Here is a 14689-nt window from a genome sequence, read left to right as displayed (position 1 = left end):
GGCTCTTTAGTGCCGCATCCCTACACACACACATATATCCCTCCTTCCGTTATAGTCACGTCTACCTGGCTCTTTGAGGTTGCTCATTTTTTGCTCCTTCCCTGTGCTCGTGTTTCGGCTCCTCACTGTCGGTTGACATTTGTGGCCTGGGTCATGGCTTCCTTTCACATGGCCCCCAACGTGCCTGCCACCACACCAGGCATGTACCAAACACCCAGCAATGTGCACAAAAGGAAGCCTTGCATTGAGAGGAAGCCAGCCCCCTGCTGGCTTGTCCTTGTGCTTTCTCTGCAGGGTCTCAGGTAACTGTGGGTGTCAGTAGGGGTTACACAAGAGTGACTCCAGTATGTGCAGATTGAAACCCTCTCTCCTTCCCTCGGTATGTGATCGGTGTGGGGACTGAACAGCCCATCCGCTCACAAGGAGCCAGGGTTCATCTGCACTCATGTGCTGCTTTGCAAATACTGGTGGCCTTTTCACAGGTATGCATTTGTGTTTTCCAAGGGCAAGAACCGTATCTCCTCTTTTCCTCCCTTTAAAAGATTGCCCGCAGCCCCTGATAAGCGCTACACGCACAGTGGGTGCTCCGTCCCCTCTACCTACCTCCCCTTCCTTTGAACCGGCAGCAGATACCAACGTGCTTCTGGGCCTGTGGGCCTTTGCAAAGACTTATTATATACTGCCTTCATCTAGAGAATTTTGCAGGTGAAAAAGGGAGGAAACCCTTAGACAATTGAGACCCAGGCCCCTAGCGCAGCTGCATAATTAACCACACACGGAGTGCAGTGCAGACTGTGTTCTCTCGGGCCCTTCAGGTGACAGATACAGTGATGGGGACTGTTAAAGTGCTTGGCCCTGGAGTCAGTCAGACAGCGCTTGAAATCCGGGCTTGTGAATGTCATGATCTTTCACAAATTATTTAGTATCTGAGTCTCCTTTTCTTAAACCGTAATGTATAGATAATAAAATGCTATTAATTGTTGTGGTCTTCTACATCCGTAAATGATATCCTTCTATCCTCCTGTTCTGAATCAGTTGAGACTTAAGAATAAACAGCTGGCAGAGAGTGGCCAAAATACTCCCATTGCTACAGATGAAGGGATTGCCAAGAAAATGTATGTGTTTGGGGCTTCCAATTTTGAATCCTGGAATACGGTGGATGTTTCCTAGGCTAGACAGCCACAGGCGTCCTCTGGGGGAAAGACTGTGTCAAACGTAGGTTTTGGATGGTTGGAGCAAAAGCGTCGCTCTTCAGTTGCTCACAGGGGAAAGGGCTAGGCCTCACACACAGCATCCAGACTTACCAAGTAGACCGTCACTCTTCCTCCCTGCTCCCTGAGCAGCTGAGGGGGTCTAGGCTTGCTACACAGGCAGAGCCTCCGTAGTAGGGGTAAGGGGACATGGTGGAGCAGCCTTCAGCCCTCCGTGTTTGTGGACCGCAGATGTTAAATTTCATACTGATACTCGCATAGACAGTTATGGTTGAGTTCACCACTTATTAAAAGTAAGCCTCCCCATGCAGTGCTTTTAGACATTTATCTTATGCATTTGGGAAAACATAAAAAGCCATTTGTTAATTAACATTCTATAATTGAGACCTTTAACAGAGATGAACTTCCCTTTGCTTTGTCTCTGCTTCTGTGAGCCTAATCATGGTTAGAAGGGCACTGGCTGTTTCCCAAGGAGGCTGAGGAGGGGTCTATTGGCAGTGTTCTTACAGCTTTGTTTTGTCTGTCTTTTGCAGTGCAAGTTGGAGTTCCATGCTTGTTCTACTGGCAGAAGTCTCACCACCCTCTGTGATGGGCCATGTCCATGTCTCCCAGAGCCCGAGCCTCCAAAACACAAGGCAGAAAAGAACGGTGAGTGGGCATCACACTGAAGGGGCACTGGGTGGCCTGATGTGGCCAAGGTCTGCCCCAGACGCCAGGAACCTGGCCTTTAACAGAGAAGATCTAGTTTGGGCTGGGGAGATGGGTGTGCTTGGCAAGAGTTCTCCAGTTTCATTTAGGAACTCCAAATTGAACTGCCTTCAACCTCCATATGATAGAAAAAGAACTGGGAGTCTTTGAAAATAATTCTGCTAGACCAAGATATGCATTAGATTCTTTCTAGAGGTCAAATTGGCTATGGTGTAGGAAGGGCCGGATTTCAGCGTTAAGACCAGGCCTGCCCTGGGTGCGCCTTGGTCTTCCTTGAACTATAATCTCTAAATCCTTTGAACTTCTGAAAGCCAGATTTCAAAACATAGACTGCAGAGATGTCATGACGGTGAACAGTAGGCCCCCCACTACTGGCAAAAGCATTTCTCTATGAATATATTCTACCGGGCATGTGGCACAGAACCAAGGAATGGATGGAAGGAGAATAACTTCCCAGGGGCTGTGGTTTCCTTTCCATGGCTGAGAGGGGCGTCAAAGGTCAGGCCTATCTGGATGTTTTCATGATGGAGAAAGTAATGTTTTCCCACTGGGCTCAGTCCCTTAAAAGCCTTCTGTAATGAAACCTAGATAGAAGCTTGCCTTCCGTGGAGCTGGGCTTTCTCAGCTGTAGCTGGCTGTACCATGAACAACGCTGGACATCTGTGTGTGAGTGAGCGCATGCCTGCACACACGTGTGTTCTAAAGCCTGAAGCTATTTGTAATGGAGGAAGATGAATAGGATGTGAGTGTTTATCCACTTGCCTCTTCCTAAGCTGGCTTGTCTTTTCCAAGGCACAGAGATGAAGATGGTCAAGTGTAAATTTGTTCATGGTAACCAAGGGAATATTGTGTTACATGTTTTTTGGGGAAGTTTAACCCAGGATATGGAAGGACATTGTAAACCGTGAAACACGGGGGTCACAAATTATCTCCGTAGATTACTCTTAGTTACCAAAAAGCTGATCTCATTGTGTTTTGACCTGATCATTTATAGAACTCCAGGAAGAAATGTTAACTAATCTATACAAGCCTCCTTGAACTTTGGTGAGAAAACCCAAAGCCCTGTGTGGTAAGCAGCAAAATCCACAAAATTAACTTCTGTTTGGAGATGTCTTAAGACCCTTCTTAGGAAGTCTCCATAACCTCTTATTTCAAATATATTCTTTATTGCTTTTATTTACTCTTCTGTTCTGAGATAAGGAAACCGATGTAAGGAAGTCATTTCTGTGATTTGCCTGTAGTTTTCTGTGAGAAGGCTTTGATTTTCCTTAAACAAAGTACAACCCTTGTTACTTCATGGTGGGCTTGTCATATCTGATTAAATGAGACTCGTTCTCAAGTGTGACTCGCCAGGTATGGCCTTGGGTGTGCCATTTATTTGTTCAGTCACTTACTAGTGAAAACTGGAACAAAGTCTAATCAAACCTATGCAAGTAACTGCATTGGCATTAAAAGTAGAATTCTGAGAAGCTGGCAAGAACAAGATTACCACTTGAAAGTATTTCATTTCCAAATGTTTGTAAAAGTAACCATTAAGTAAATAGTGAGAATAGGCCAGGAAGAAAGCATAAGAATTTTATTAAATGATTATCAGAAAAGAGAACCATAAAAAATAATACCAGCAATATTCTAAAACCAATGATCAAAATTATATATCCTTCATTAGTTCCTGCAGTCTTGTATAATTATTTTTGTTCCACTGACCCTTGGGTCAACAGTTTGCTTTTATAAAGTCGTCAGAGTCTGGGAACTGTCCTCTCAGTCTCTAGTATCTAGCTATTGTCTAAGAAATATCACCTTTGAAGCCCGTAGCAAGAAAGGCATCTGTTACTTGTACTAACTGGGCACAGTTCTTACCATGAGGCTCTGAGATTGCCCTTCTTGGTCAGAGACTCAGTTTATGCTGTGACTTAAAGCAAATATTTTATATAAGCATGCAGGAAAGTAGGAACTACCTACTGGTGATAAGACAGAACATCTGTAGTTAATTTAGTACATATCTAACAATATTTTAATGAAGGAGAGTATAATCCTCTATTAGGATAGGGTGCTTAACTATTTAATACAGATTTGATCTGTGTTTCCCTGGAGGACAAGGGCATATTATGGGCAGTGAGGGCACTGATAGAGCTCCAGGATCATTATGTGAAATGAAACATTTACATGAAGAATATTCTATCTGGAGCAGAATCAGCCAAGGGAAGGCTGACTTTTTCTTTTGAGTTGATGATTCTTTCCACGTAGCTCTCACAGTAGTTTGTGGCAGGCAGTGAGCACTGAACTGAGGTTGTGGCAACTGGGATAAAGAAGAGGGAATGGGTGCTCAAGAGGGATCAGAGATGAAATGAAGGGCAGCTTTCATTTGGCCACTTGGCTGTCAAGGTGGAGGGGGGAGGGCATGCCCATCTATCCACCTTCCTTAACCTGGTGGCCGCCCCTCTCTGAAGCTGCATGCGGTGGCAGTGGCATTCACAGGCCACTCTGTCCATGAGACACTTATGGTTCTGAACGGTGTTGGGAGCACTCTTGTGTCTGTGCCTGTTACAGAAATGATGTTTCATTGTCTCACAAATATAGGTGTATCAAAAATGTGACATTATTGTTAATGATATTTTATTTTCAACCTCCTCTCTGTTTTGAACCTTGGTTTCTTCTGGTAATATAAAAATTAGTGTAGTCCTTTCCAGGTAAATTCTATTTATTTGGGATTGTATCTAAACTCTAGAAAGTAGGATTGGGATGGGGGCTTATGAGCGACCATATTGGTGTGAGGTGGTTCCTGGTGTGTCTCTTTCTTTGGCATCTACCTCTCTGGGGTTTTGCTATTTTTAATTAGTTGCCCAGCAATGCTCACCCTCAGTGCAGCCAAGGAGAGATGTTCTGAGACCTTCTCTGTGACCTCTGCTACACATGTTCATTCAGCTCACACTGAGTCCTCTTACTCATCCTCTCACCACCCCTCCTTGGCCCCTCTCAGGGCCACACAAAGCTTGAGGATGTTCTTCTATGACCTTCTGATGTCAAGAAAGCCTGTGATGGGTTTGTTCTCTCAAGCCATCTCTCCTCAAATCTGCCTGGCAACCATTTCTCTTCCATGCAGAGGACATCTTTACAAGACTGGTTTCAGAATGGGCCTCATTAGTAGGGAGACACAGGTGCTCTTTGTGTGGAGCTCCAGCTGCCGAGGGTTTCAGGATCACCTCTTCCTGCCTAGGACCCAGAGGTGACTTTGGAGGCAGGAAAGCACTGTGGTGGGAAGAACTTTCCTGGGGACGCAGCAGTGTCTGCCTGTGCTTCTCTTTCCCTGTATATTACCTCTTGCAGCCCCAGTACTTGTGGCCAGTACTGGGTGTGAACATCCAAGGTTTGCGAGACCAGGATCTAACTTACTCTCTTTCCGATCTTGCTGTGCTTCTTCCAGCCTTTGGCTGTTTGAATTACAGCAAACCCAGTTCTTGCAAGTCAAAAGTGTCTTGTCTGATCAGATTTGGTTTCAAGAATATTTTTAGGAAATCAAAGACAAATTGTTGAGTTTTGTGTTCTCTCTTTGTTTTTTTCTGGCATCTTTTCTTTGATGTGGCCCCTGAGGGGATGGTAGAAGGTGGAGTCATCCTTTACTACCTCTAAATATTTCCTCTCACATCTCTCAGTTGCCTTATGACCTTGGACAAGTTACTTAATTGCTTTATCATCTCTATGATGCCAAACCAACCTCAGGACTATGGAGTAATGATTGTCCATAGGAAGGGAAAAATTAAAAAGAGGGATATGAGATTGAAATCCACACATTAAGCCTGGGTTTCTGTACCATCTCTAAGAGTTTCTCAGGAAAGATCCTTCCCCTATCTTTTCTGGTATTAATGCTGAAAGCTCAGCTTCTCTGTACATGGGTGCCAAATCGAATCTCGGAGACAGAGTTTTGGGTGAACTAGAAAATAATAGCTTTATTGCTTTGCCAGGCAAAGGGGGTCACAGCTGGCTAATACCCTCAAAATGGTGTGTCCCAACTTGAAGAAGATAGTGAGAAGTTTTATATTAATTGTTCAAAAAGGGCGTGATCAGCTCACGGACATTCTTTGATGGGTTGGTGGTAGGGTAAGTAGAAGTCAGTATCATCAACCTTCAGGTCCAACTGGTCTGGGGTCTACATGGTTGTGGGCAGCATACCATCGTTAATCGTCAACTTCTCCCACTTGGAGGGGGTTTCAGCATCTGCACGGCAGCTCGATGGATTTTGTCTATCCATTGATGAGGGAACAGGACCTTGCCCTAAGGTTGCTCTTGACTGTTTCTCCCTGGTCTTGCATCACTTCCTGTCTGATTAACTTTACTGCTTGAATCCGCCCATTGGAACTCAGGGAAGGTTACGGAGGCTGAATAAAGGCTGCTTCCTATAATCAAAGAAACAGGAGACACAGGAAGACCTGTGCCCAGGAGCCCCACAGGACCCTACATGCTGTCAGTATTTTCTGGCACCCAACAGCCAGGCCAGCTAGGAAGTTGCCTCTCACTAGCCCCCTTCCACATTTGCTCCTGTCGCCACCCTGACTCCATCCCTCCCCTCGTCACCGAGACAGCCCTTTCCCCTGGCCTGGGCTTCACAGCCTTGTTCTCTCTGGAGGAGGGGCTCTGAGCTCCCTCCTGGCTGAGATGAACATTTCATAGTTGTAGGTTTCCGGTCAGGAAAGATCTCCCCTAACTTCCTTCACACCATGTTCAGTGGACCCTGGTGTTCCACGAAGGTGCCTCAGGTTTCCACACATGGACCGTGGAAAGCTGAGTGGGTGGGGATTTCCGATCTCCCCTAGAATGACTCCATTTTTCTGCTTTACCACCTCAGATCACATTTTCAGGAAGAGAGTTTTGGCACTGGCAAGCCATCGTTCAGTTTCCATTCACAGTGAGGAAACTGGGGTTCTCCAGAGAAAAAGCATCTCTCCTCAGCTCAGATGGTGGGTAGGTGTGGGTGGGGTCAGAGTCTGGGCCTCTTCCCTCGTGGGCTGTGCCTTTGTCCTCCCCTGCCCCCGCCATGTGTACTCCCTTGGGTAACAGCCAGCCAAGTCCTCAGCCTGAAGACGGTTGAGGGTCTATAGCTGTGTTTGGCAGGAGTTAGTTATTTCTCTGGGGTCTGATGTCACTTGCCTGAATCTTGAAGTGTGAACCATCAGGCAAAGAATGTCACTGCGTTCCCACAAGCAGCCAGGTTTAGAAGGCATTCTGTAGACTCTCTCCCACCCCACCCCCAACCTTTGGAGGAGGAAGTTGAGAAAATAGCACCGTCTCTAAAGCCAACTCCTTCTTTGCTTCTGTTGTCACCGGTTAGCTATTTCTGTTTTTAATTTTTCTCTATGTTGTTTTCTAATTGGAGTATAATTGCTTAAAAATGTTGTGTTAGTTTTTGCTATACAACAGTGTGAATCAGCTATAAGTATATATTTGTCCCCTTCCTCTTGAACCTCCCTCCCGCCCCCACCCCATCTCATCCCACCCTCTAGGTCGCCGTGGACACTGAGCTGAGCTCCCTGTGCTGTACAGCAGCTTCCCATTAGCTGTCTACTTTGCACATGGCAGTGTGTACATGTTAGTGTTACTCTCTCAGCTCATCCCACCCTCTTTGCTCATCTGTGTCCACAAGTCCATTCTCGGTTTATGCATCACTGTTCCTGCCCTGCAAATAGGTTCTTCAGTACCATTTTTCTAGATTGCAAAAGCTTTACAGACACGCTAAAGTTAAGAGAATTTGGTGTCACCAAACTAGGTTAGCTTTTGGAACGGGCATGTGGGTCCAGCCAGTTGGCCTCAGAAGTTCTGGAGAAGGCTGTGAGGCTGTCAGCATTCCTGGCCTGACCTTGCTGGGGGGGTTGGGGGCGGTGTGGGGCCATGTTTGTTTCCACAGATCCTTCCCACATGGCACGCTAAAGAGGAAATAACAACTTCCCTCCAGCTGAGCTATTTGAAACAGTAGAAAAATAGTCTACAATGATTTTCTCTTCTCAAATGGTGATTTCAACCCAAGGGCTGGATTCTGGGGAAAAAAGAAGTCCTGGGTTGACAGGCGGCTGTCTAATTCCATTACTTATCACAAGTCAAGTTGGGGAAATGTGTTTAAACGGGAACAGGAAGTGGTGCCAAAGAGACGGGATGAAGAGTTCTTCCTCGCTGTGATGTCTCAATGGAAAAATCCTAAAAGCATCCTGCTGCTGAGGCTCCCAGCAAAATGAAGATTTATCTTTGCATCCAGGGAAGAACATTTTTCTTTAATGCCTATTGTGTAACAGGGTGAAGGCCCCAGGCTTGCAAACTTGCAGTTTAAAAGCAGTTTCTGTTAACCTTTTCCATAGCCATTCAAGTCCGCTCACTTATTATTCAGTACTATATTATGGTCAGAAATTAAACATGTAAAGGTACATTTAATTTTCAGAGCCTTATTATTATAATTGCCATGACCTTTTTAAAAAAAAAAAAAAACACACAAAAAGAAGCTTGAGAATGAAATTGGCAACTGTATCCAAGAAGAAAAACTCCCTTGTCAGGACTCTGGAGGTAAATCCGACTTTGGCTTTGAACTCAGATTCTTCTTCTGTGAGTTCGGCTCTGGGAAAGTATACCACAGGTTCTCCTGGCTATTCTGAAGCTTTGTTGGTCGCAACTGACTAGGGGAAGGCTGCAGGCGAAAAGATACAAGAAGGTAGACTGGGGCAGGGTGGCCGAAGTCATAGCCAGAGTCCAGAGAAGGAGATAGAGGCTTGTGCTAGAAATTAATGTCTTTGATAGTTCACTCAGACAGCTCTCTCCTGCCATTATTTTTTATTTATAAATTAATATCCATTCTTATATAAAATCCAAATATTATGGCAAAAGTGGCACATATTCCCAGTTCTCTTAGCTTTCTATTCATAGGCTTTGAATTATTTTTTTTGGAAACATAAAGATGTTTGTTTTGTAAACATCTAATATACTTTTAAGACTGTTTGTTGTCTGTTGTTGTTGTTATTAAGTCACTGCGTCATGTCCAACTCTTTTGCAATCCCTTGGATTGTAGCCCACCAGGCTCCTCTGACCGTGGGATTTCCCAGGCAAGAATACTGGAGTGGGTTGCCAGTTCCTTCTACAGGGGATCTTGCCGACCCAGGGATCAAACCCAGGTCTCCTGCATTGGCAGGTGGGTCCTTTACCACTGAGCCACGAGGGAAGCCGCTTTAAAATAGTACTCATCCAAAAACCAGGATCATATTCTACAGTGTTTTGTGCCTTGCCTTTTTGTGTGTGTATCGTAGATATGTTTTCATGGAAGGTCACATCTCTCTCTCTCTCCCCCTGCCCAAGGCCCTTCCCACTACCCCTCTCTCTCCAGCCAGTCTGCCAACTCTGCTCCCTTGAACTCCAGACTTAACTATGTGACGACTGCTCTGCATTTCTGTTTGGATGCTCCTAAGCATACCAGACTTAACATGTCCAAAATGAAACTCCTGATCTCCCCTATATCTGTCCCTTCCTCCTATATTGTATTTGCCACCTTAATTACTGTCATCTCCATAGTTCAATCTGCTGAAGTAAAACCAAAAACCAAAACTTCTTTCTCCCACATGCCACATATAATCATCATTTGAGTCCACTTTCAAATAGATTTTTGAATGTAAGTACCTCTTATCACCTCCATGGTTACTGCCCTCGTGGTCCCAAACATCCTCATGTTTTATTTCAGTAGCTTCCGAGTGGATTTCCTGGCCCCTACATTCTCTTTTGAACTAGGAGTGAAACATTCTGTAAAATGGAAGTCATATTGTATAATTTCCTGTTCAGGACACACCACTGACTTCCCACCTTGTTAAGAGGAAAAGAGAAAATACTTCAGTGACCTGCAAGGCCCAGCATGATCAAGTCCCTGATCAGGTCCCGGTGGGTTCCTCAGATGTGCCATTTCACTCCTGCCTCAGCCTGGACATTCTTCCCAGACATCTACACACCTCCCTTCACCAGCCACCCTTCAGTCTCTGCACAAACACTGCCTTCTCAGCACTTCCATCTCTCTTTCCTCCTTTATTTTTCTTCTTCTTTTTTGAATATTTATTTTGATGCATTTATTTATTATTTGGCTGTGCTGGGTCTTAGTCATGGCACGTAGGATCTTCAATCTTCATTGCGGCCTGCAGGATCTTTAGTTGCAGCATTCAAACTCTTGGTTGAGGCATGTGGGATCTAGTTCCCTGACCAGGATTGAACCTGGGCCCCCTGAATTGGGAGCATGGAGTCTTAGACATTGAATGACCAGGGAAGTCCCCTCTCCTTTATTTTTCTACAAAGCAATTATCACCATCCACTATAGTAGATAATATGTTTATTCTGTTTATTGTCTGATTTGCCCAACTAGAATGGAATTTACATGAGGGTTTTTTCTCTGGATTCTCAACAATTATTTGTCAAATGTTGACTTCATCTCATTCTTCTGATAAAGTGAAAGTACTAGTCACTCAGTTATGTCTGACTCTTTGTGATTCCATGGACTGTGGCCTGCCAGGCTCCTCTGTCCATGGAATTCTCCAGGCAAGAATACTGGAGTATGTTGCCATTCCATTCCTCTGAAAGTGTTGTCTATTATATAGATGTACCATAGATTATAATGTATGAAATGGCAAAAAAAAGAGAGATTTACTGTGGTAAGAAATCATCTGTAGAAGGTGCTTAATATGTATATTAAACCCTTGGTGTGTATGTTTAATTTTTCCAGCTACCAAACAAAGCCCTCTCCGTTGCTGGTGAGGAGATTTGGAACTTGGAGCTTTTTGGTACCTTGCCTAGGGCCACCCAGCTAATAAATGAAAGAACAGGGACTTGAAGTCTTTTCTAGTACATGTGCTCTCCTCACATTATACTGTGGTCTTAACATAAATTGAATGTCTGTTGAAAGGGCAGACTTCCTATGGAAAAAGAAAAAAAAAGGACATCCATGCATTTTAAACTAAATTTCCCCATGCTTTCAGTGCTCAGTAAACGCAGTCTGTCACTGATACCACGGCCTCTCTGATGAGATTTCTCCAAGGTGAGAGAATCAATGTCCTCGCTCATTTTCTCTTCTTTCTTTCTGCAAGCACACTTCGTTCTCTGAAGTTTATCAAAACCCTGGCGTGGGCTCATTCCTCACCACAGCACTACGCTTTCTGATAGCCACAAGTTTCTGACCTAGCTTCTTAAAGATAAAAATTCGTTTGTAATCTGTCCTCAAGTCGACTGTTCTTCCGTTGCCCTGCTATCTATTGCTGTGAGAAGAAAAGACAGCATTACAATACAAAAGTAAATTGAAATTATAATCGAAAGAGAGCAAGTGGCTGCCCTGCTACCAAGCCAGCTGCTTCACAAAATCTCGGTAGTCCTTGTCCTTGCTAGAGCCGAGGGTTGTAGTGGCCCCTGGGCCTTGCAGAGAGGAGTGAGCAAAGGAAGGGCGGTACCTTCCTAACAGGTATCGTGAGAATTTAATGGCTCAATTTCAACCATAGATATGGAATTCAAAAAATATAGCTTTGGACTTCCCTGGTGGTCCAGTGGTTTGGAATCCAACTGCCAGTGCAGCAGACATAAGTTCGATTCCTGGTCTGGGAAGATCCCATATTCCACTGAGCAACTGAGCCCATGTGCCACAACTACCGAAGCCCGTGCACCCTAGAGCCTGTGATCTGCAACAAGAGAAGCCCCACAGTGAGATGCCTGCACACTGCAACTGGAACGTGGCCCCCACTCACTGCAACTAGAGAAAGCTTGCAGGCAGCAATGAAGACCCAATGCAGCCAAAAATACATACATAAATAAATAGAATTAAAAATACAGCTGTTATCATCATCATTTAGATTCTGGTTCTCTGTTTAAAAGCTCAAATAGCACTTAGACATAAAGGAGGCAGGATGTCACTTTGATTATTTAACTTGAGGAACATATAAGGATGCCAGATAAAGCTCAGAATAAGAGTTGTTTGAATATATGGTAATAGATATTCAGATCGCTTAGGAGAATAGCCACAACAAGAACAACAAGCCAGCTCTCAGTCTGTGGAGACCATGAGAGATGAGAGATGTGTGAGATGTGTTCCAATCACAGTGATGTCATGAGGGTGAAACCTTGTGTTTCTCTCCTCGTCCCAGGGTCCCTCTCCCCAACTTGAAAAGAAGCAACTTTACAGTGAGAGATGGTAGATCTCCTTATACAGTAGAGTTTCTGCCTGTGCTTCTCATCATTGAAGACCTAGAGTGAGCTAATGAAGGAAATAGTTTCAGCATGCCTTAGGGACAGTTCTGGGAGGTGGAGGCACCGGGACATTGGGGCCGAGGTGATGATGAGGTTGATTATGGTTCCGTAGGATATAAACATTGCTGTTTTCAGAGTTCCCAGTGATGCATGCACTTTCGGGTCATGTAGTACATGTCCTTGATATTTGACTTCACCATGAAGAAGTCTCTGCGTAAGGAACCAGTCCAGCTGGCCTGTTCTATTCCATGTCTGCCTGAGAATCTCAAGAAGGCAATTGCATGGGCCTGTTTCCCCCAGCCCCCGACTTCATCCTACGGAGTATCCATTTATTTTGGCATCCCTGGCCTGACTATGCTTTGTCCAAGCTTGAATCTCCTGAATGGCTCTTTCTAGCATGTCATGTGTTGGGGGTGGGGTGAGGGTAACACCCCAGTGAGTCCTCTGTGTTCTGCCCTAGTGAGGGATGCTAAGCTTAGCTCCAGCTTCTAAAATCACTCAGGCAAAGGGGCACTCATGCTCTGCAACCGCATTTAGAAGGTGAATGTCAAAGACCAAAAGATTAGTGCTGACAGGTAGCTTGATTAGAATTGTGATCATGTACCAATGCACAGGGCCAAGTAATATTCCAAAGAGAATGACTTTCAAAACATTACGTGAAGCCAAGTTTAAAAAGAAAGCCCCTTTTACGGGGACTTCTAATTCTGTGGAACTACTACCCTGAGAGGTTGTTGCTGAGGCTGAAGAGGTCTGGACCCCTGATTACATCCCTCTAAATCTTAGCACTTAGGTGACTCTCCCAAGCCAGGCCAGTCCCAGGGGGTGTTCAGAGCTTCACACAGTAGCATAGAGAGAGGGGGGTCATGTCCCCTTATTCCTATGGCCTGATCTGCACTTGGACCCCAGTCTTGGGCTCAGTTCCTTCAGGCCCTCCCCAGGCTCCAGGACCTGGCACCTGCATGTCTCCCAGAACCCCTCCCTGACTTCTCCCCAGCAGTTGAGAGGTAGCTGCTGGGGGAAGGCAGCTATGCTAGCCACTCTACCACCAATGCCTCATAAGCATGGTTGCTGTAGAGTCTTGTCACTTGCCAGGCTCCTGCATGTGATTCTGCACCTGCCAGTCTGTCCTCGCCGCCTGGATCTTCTGCCCCAGCCTTCCCTGCAGCTCCCTGCTGTGAGCACCGTGCCCAGCACATGCATGGGCCAGTGTGCAGCATATATCGGGCTGCCTTCAATCACTGTAGAACCAGTTCATGGAGGAAAGGTATAGGCTCCTAAGGTTTTCAGAGTATGTTGATATCCTTGAGCTTGCAGCTGTTGCAGCCCTTTAAAATGTTGAGAATTGTAGGTGAAATAGGTCCCTAAGTTGGAGATATGGGCGCAGTGATTCTGAGACACCCATCTCTGGCCTTCCTTGCATTAGTCATTCTGGGGCATGAGCTCAGGCTGGAATGTGACACCATGTGTGTTTCTGGTTTCTCTGGTTTGGTTCAGATGGCATCATCCAGCCTGAGTTCACCCAGTTCTCTCTGCTTATATCCTGCCTTCTCAATTTAGCTTCCTGAGGTCTCAAGTTGTCTCAGGAAGAGAATGATTTTTGCCCTGATGACAGAAATACAGTATTCTCTGGAATAGAACATTCCATTAGGTTCAGGAATGGGCTCTCATGAGGACACAGAGAATACTTCTAGGCAAAGGAGACAGTAGCGTTTGTTCTCATTTGGATTGAGAGCTTCTGGTACAAAATGTGTGCATACTTCCATTGTGAGACAGCTGAATTAAGTACTGATCATCTCTGCACCCAATAGGAAAGTAGCCTTTCCGGGAAAAATGTAGTGAACTAGAATAACACTGATCTGAGACTTCATGAACCTTGCTTCTGAAGTCTTCTAAGCCCTAATGAAAATTAAAATTTTAAAGCTTAAGGCAATACTCTGACAGCTCTTTTTTTTTCCCCTAAAACTGAGGGCAGTGCTTGAGTTTGTAGGTAGTGAGCAGTATGTCTTCATTCACCCAGAGTCTGTCCATCTGTCCATCCATCCAGCATTAATTAAATGCTGATTTTGTCCCCAGGTTCTATGCTGCAACTCCCCTAAGCAGGATGACAAGAAATCAAAACCCAACATATCAATAACTTGTTATTTGAGTGTCTATATAGAGGGCTCACTTCTGTCCCAAGGTATCAATTGTCTCCAGCTGGGCTGTTTTCCATTTCTTTATGAAGTTGGGTTTATGTGTCTGGGACTCCAAAGGCTCTTCTATTCTTTTCTGAGTGCTTAGTTAGAATTTTGACCTGTGTTATAGTCCCAGTGGTCAGAAAAGCTAGACTTTACCTCATGTGGTTGAGACAAGGAAACTAACCTAACTTAAATATCATCTGTCCTGTAGATCATCATCACCTTGAAAGCAAAAGTTTTATCTGTTTTACTTGTCTTTATATCCCTAGCATAGGGTCTATTGCATGAGTGGACATGACTAAGTTAAATATAAATTTGTAGCATATCTCTTACATAGTTATAATAATTACAGAAGTA

At 44.8% G+C, this 14689-nt stretch overlaps 1 protein-coding gene across 2 annotated transcripts in view; it reads left to right on the top strand.

The window, feature by feature from the left end:
- SPOCK1 (SPARC (osteonectin), cwcv and kazal like domains proteoglycan 1) overlaps window positions 1–14689 on the top strand; it is a 584625-nt gene that overhangs the window by 454857 nt on the left and 115079 nt on the right. For both annotated transcript variants that reach the window (XM_061423580.1, XM_061423579.1), the window contains one exon: window positions 1745–1859. In XM_061423580.1, the coding sequence (XP_061279564.1) occupies window positions 1745–1859 (115 nt within the window). The remainder of the gene's footprint in view (window positions 1–1744; window positions 1860–14689) is intronic.

The sequence above is a fragment of the Bos javanicus genome, chromosome 7 (assembly GCF_032452875.1).
Source record: "Bos javanicus breed banteng chromosome 7, ARS-OSU_banteng_1.0, whole genome shotgun sequence".
NCBI classification, from domain to species: Eukaryota; Metazoa; Chordata; class Mammalia; order Artiodactyla; family Bovidae; genus Bos; species Bos javanicus.
The sequence above is the reverse complement of the archived record's forward strand: the minus strand, read 5'-3'. Positions and strand labels throughout refer to the sequence as shown.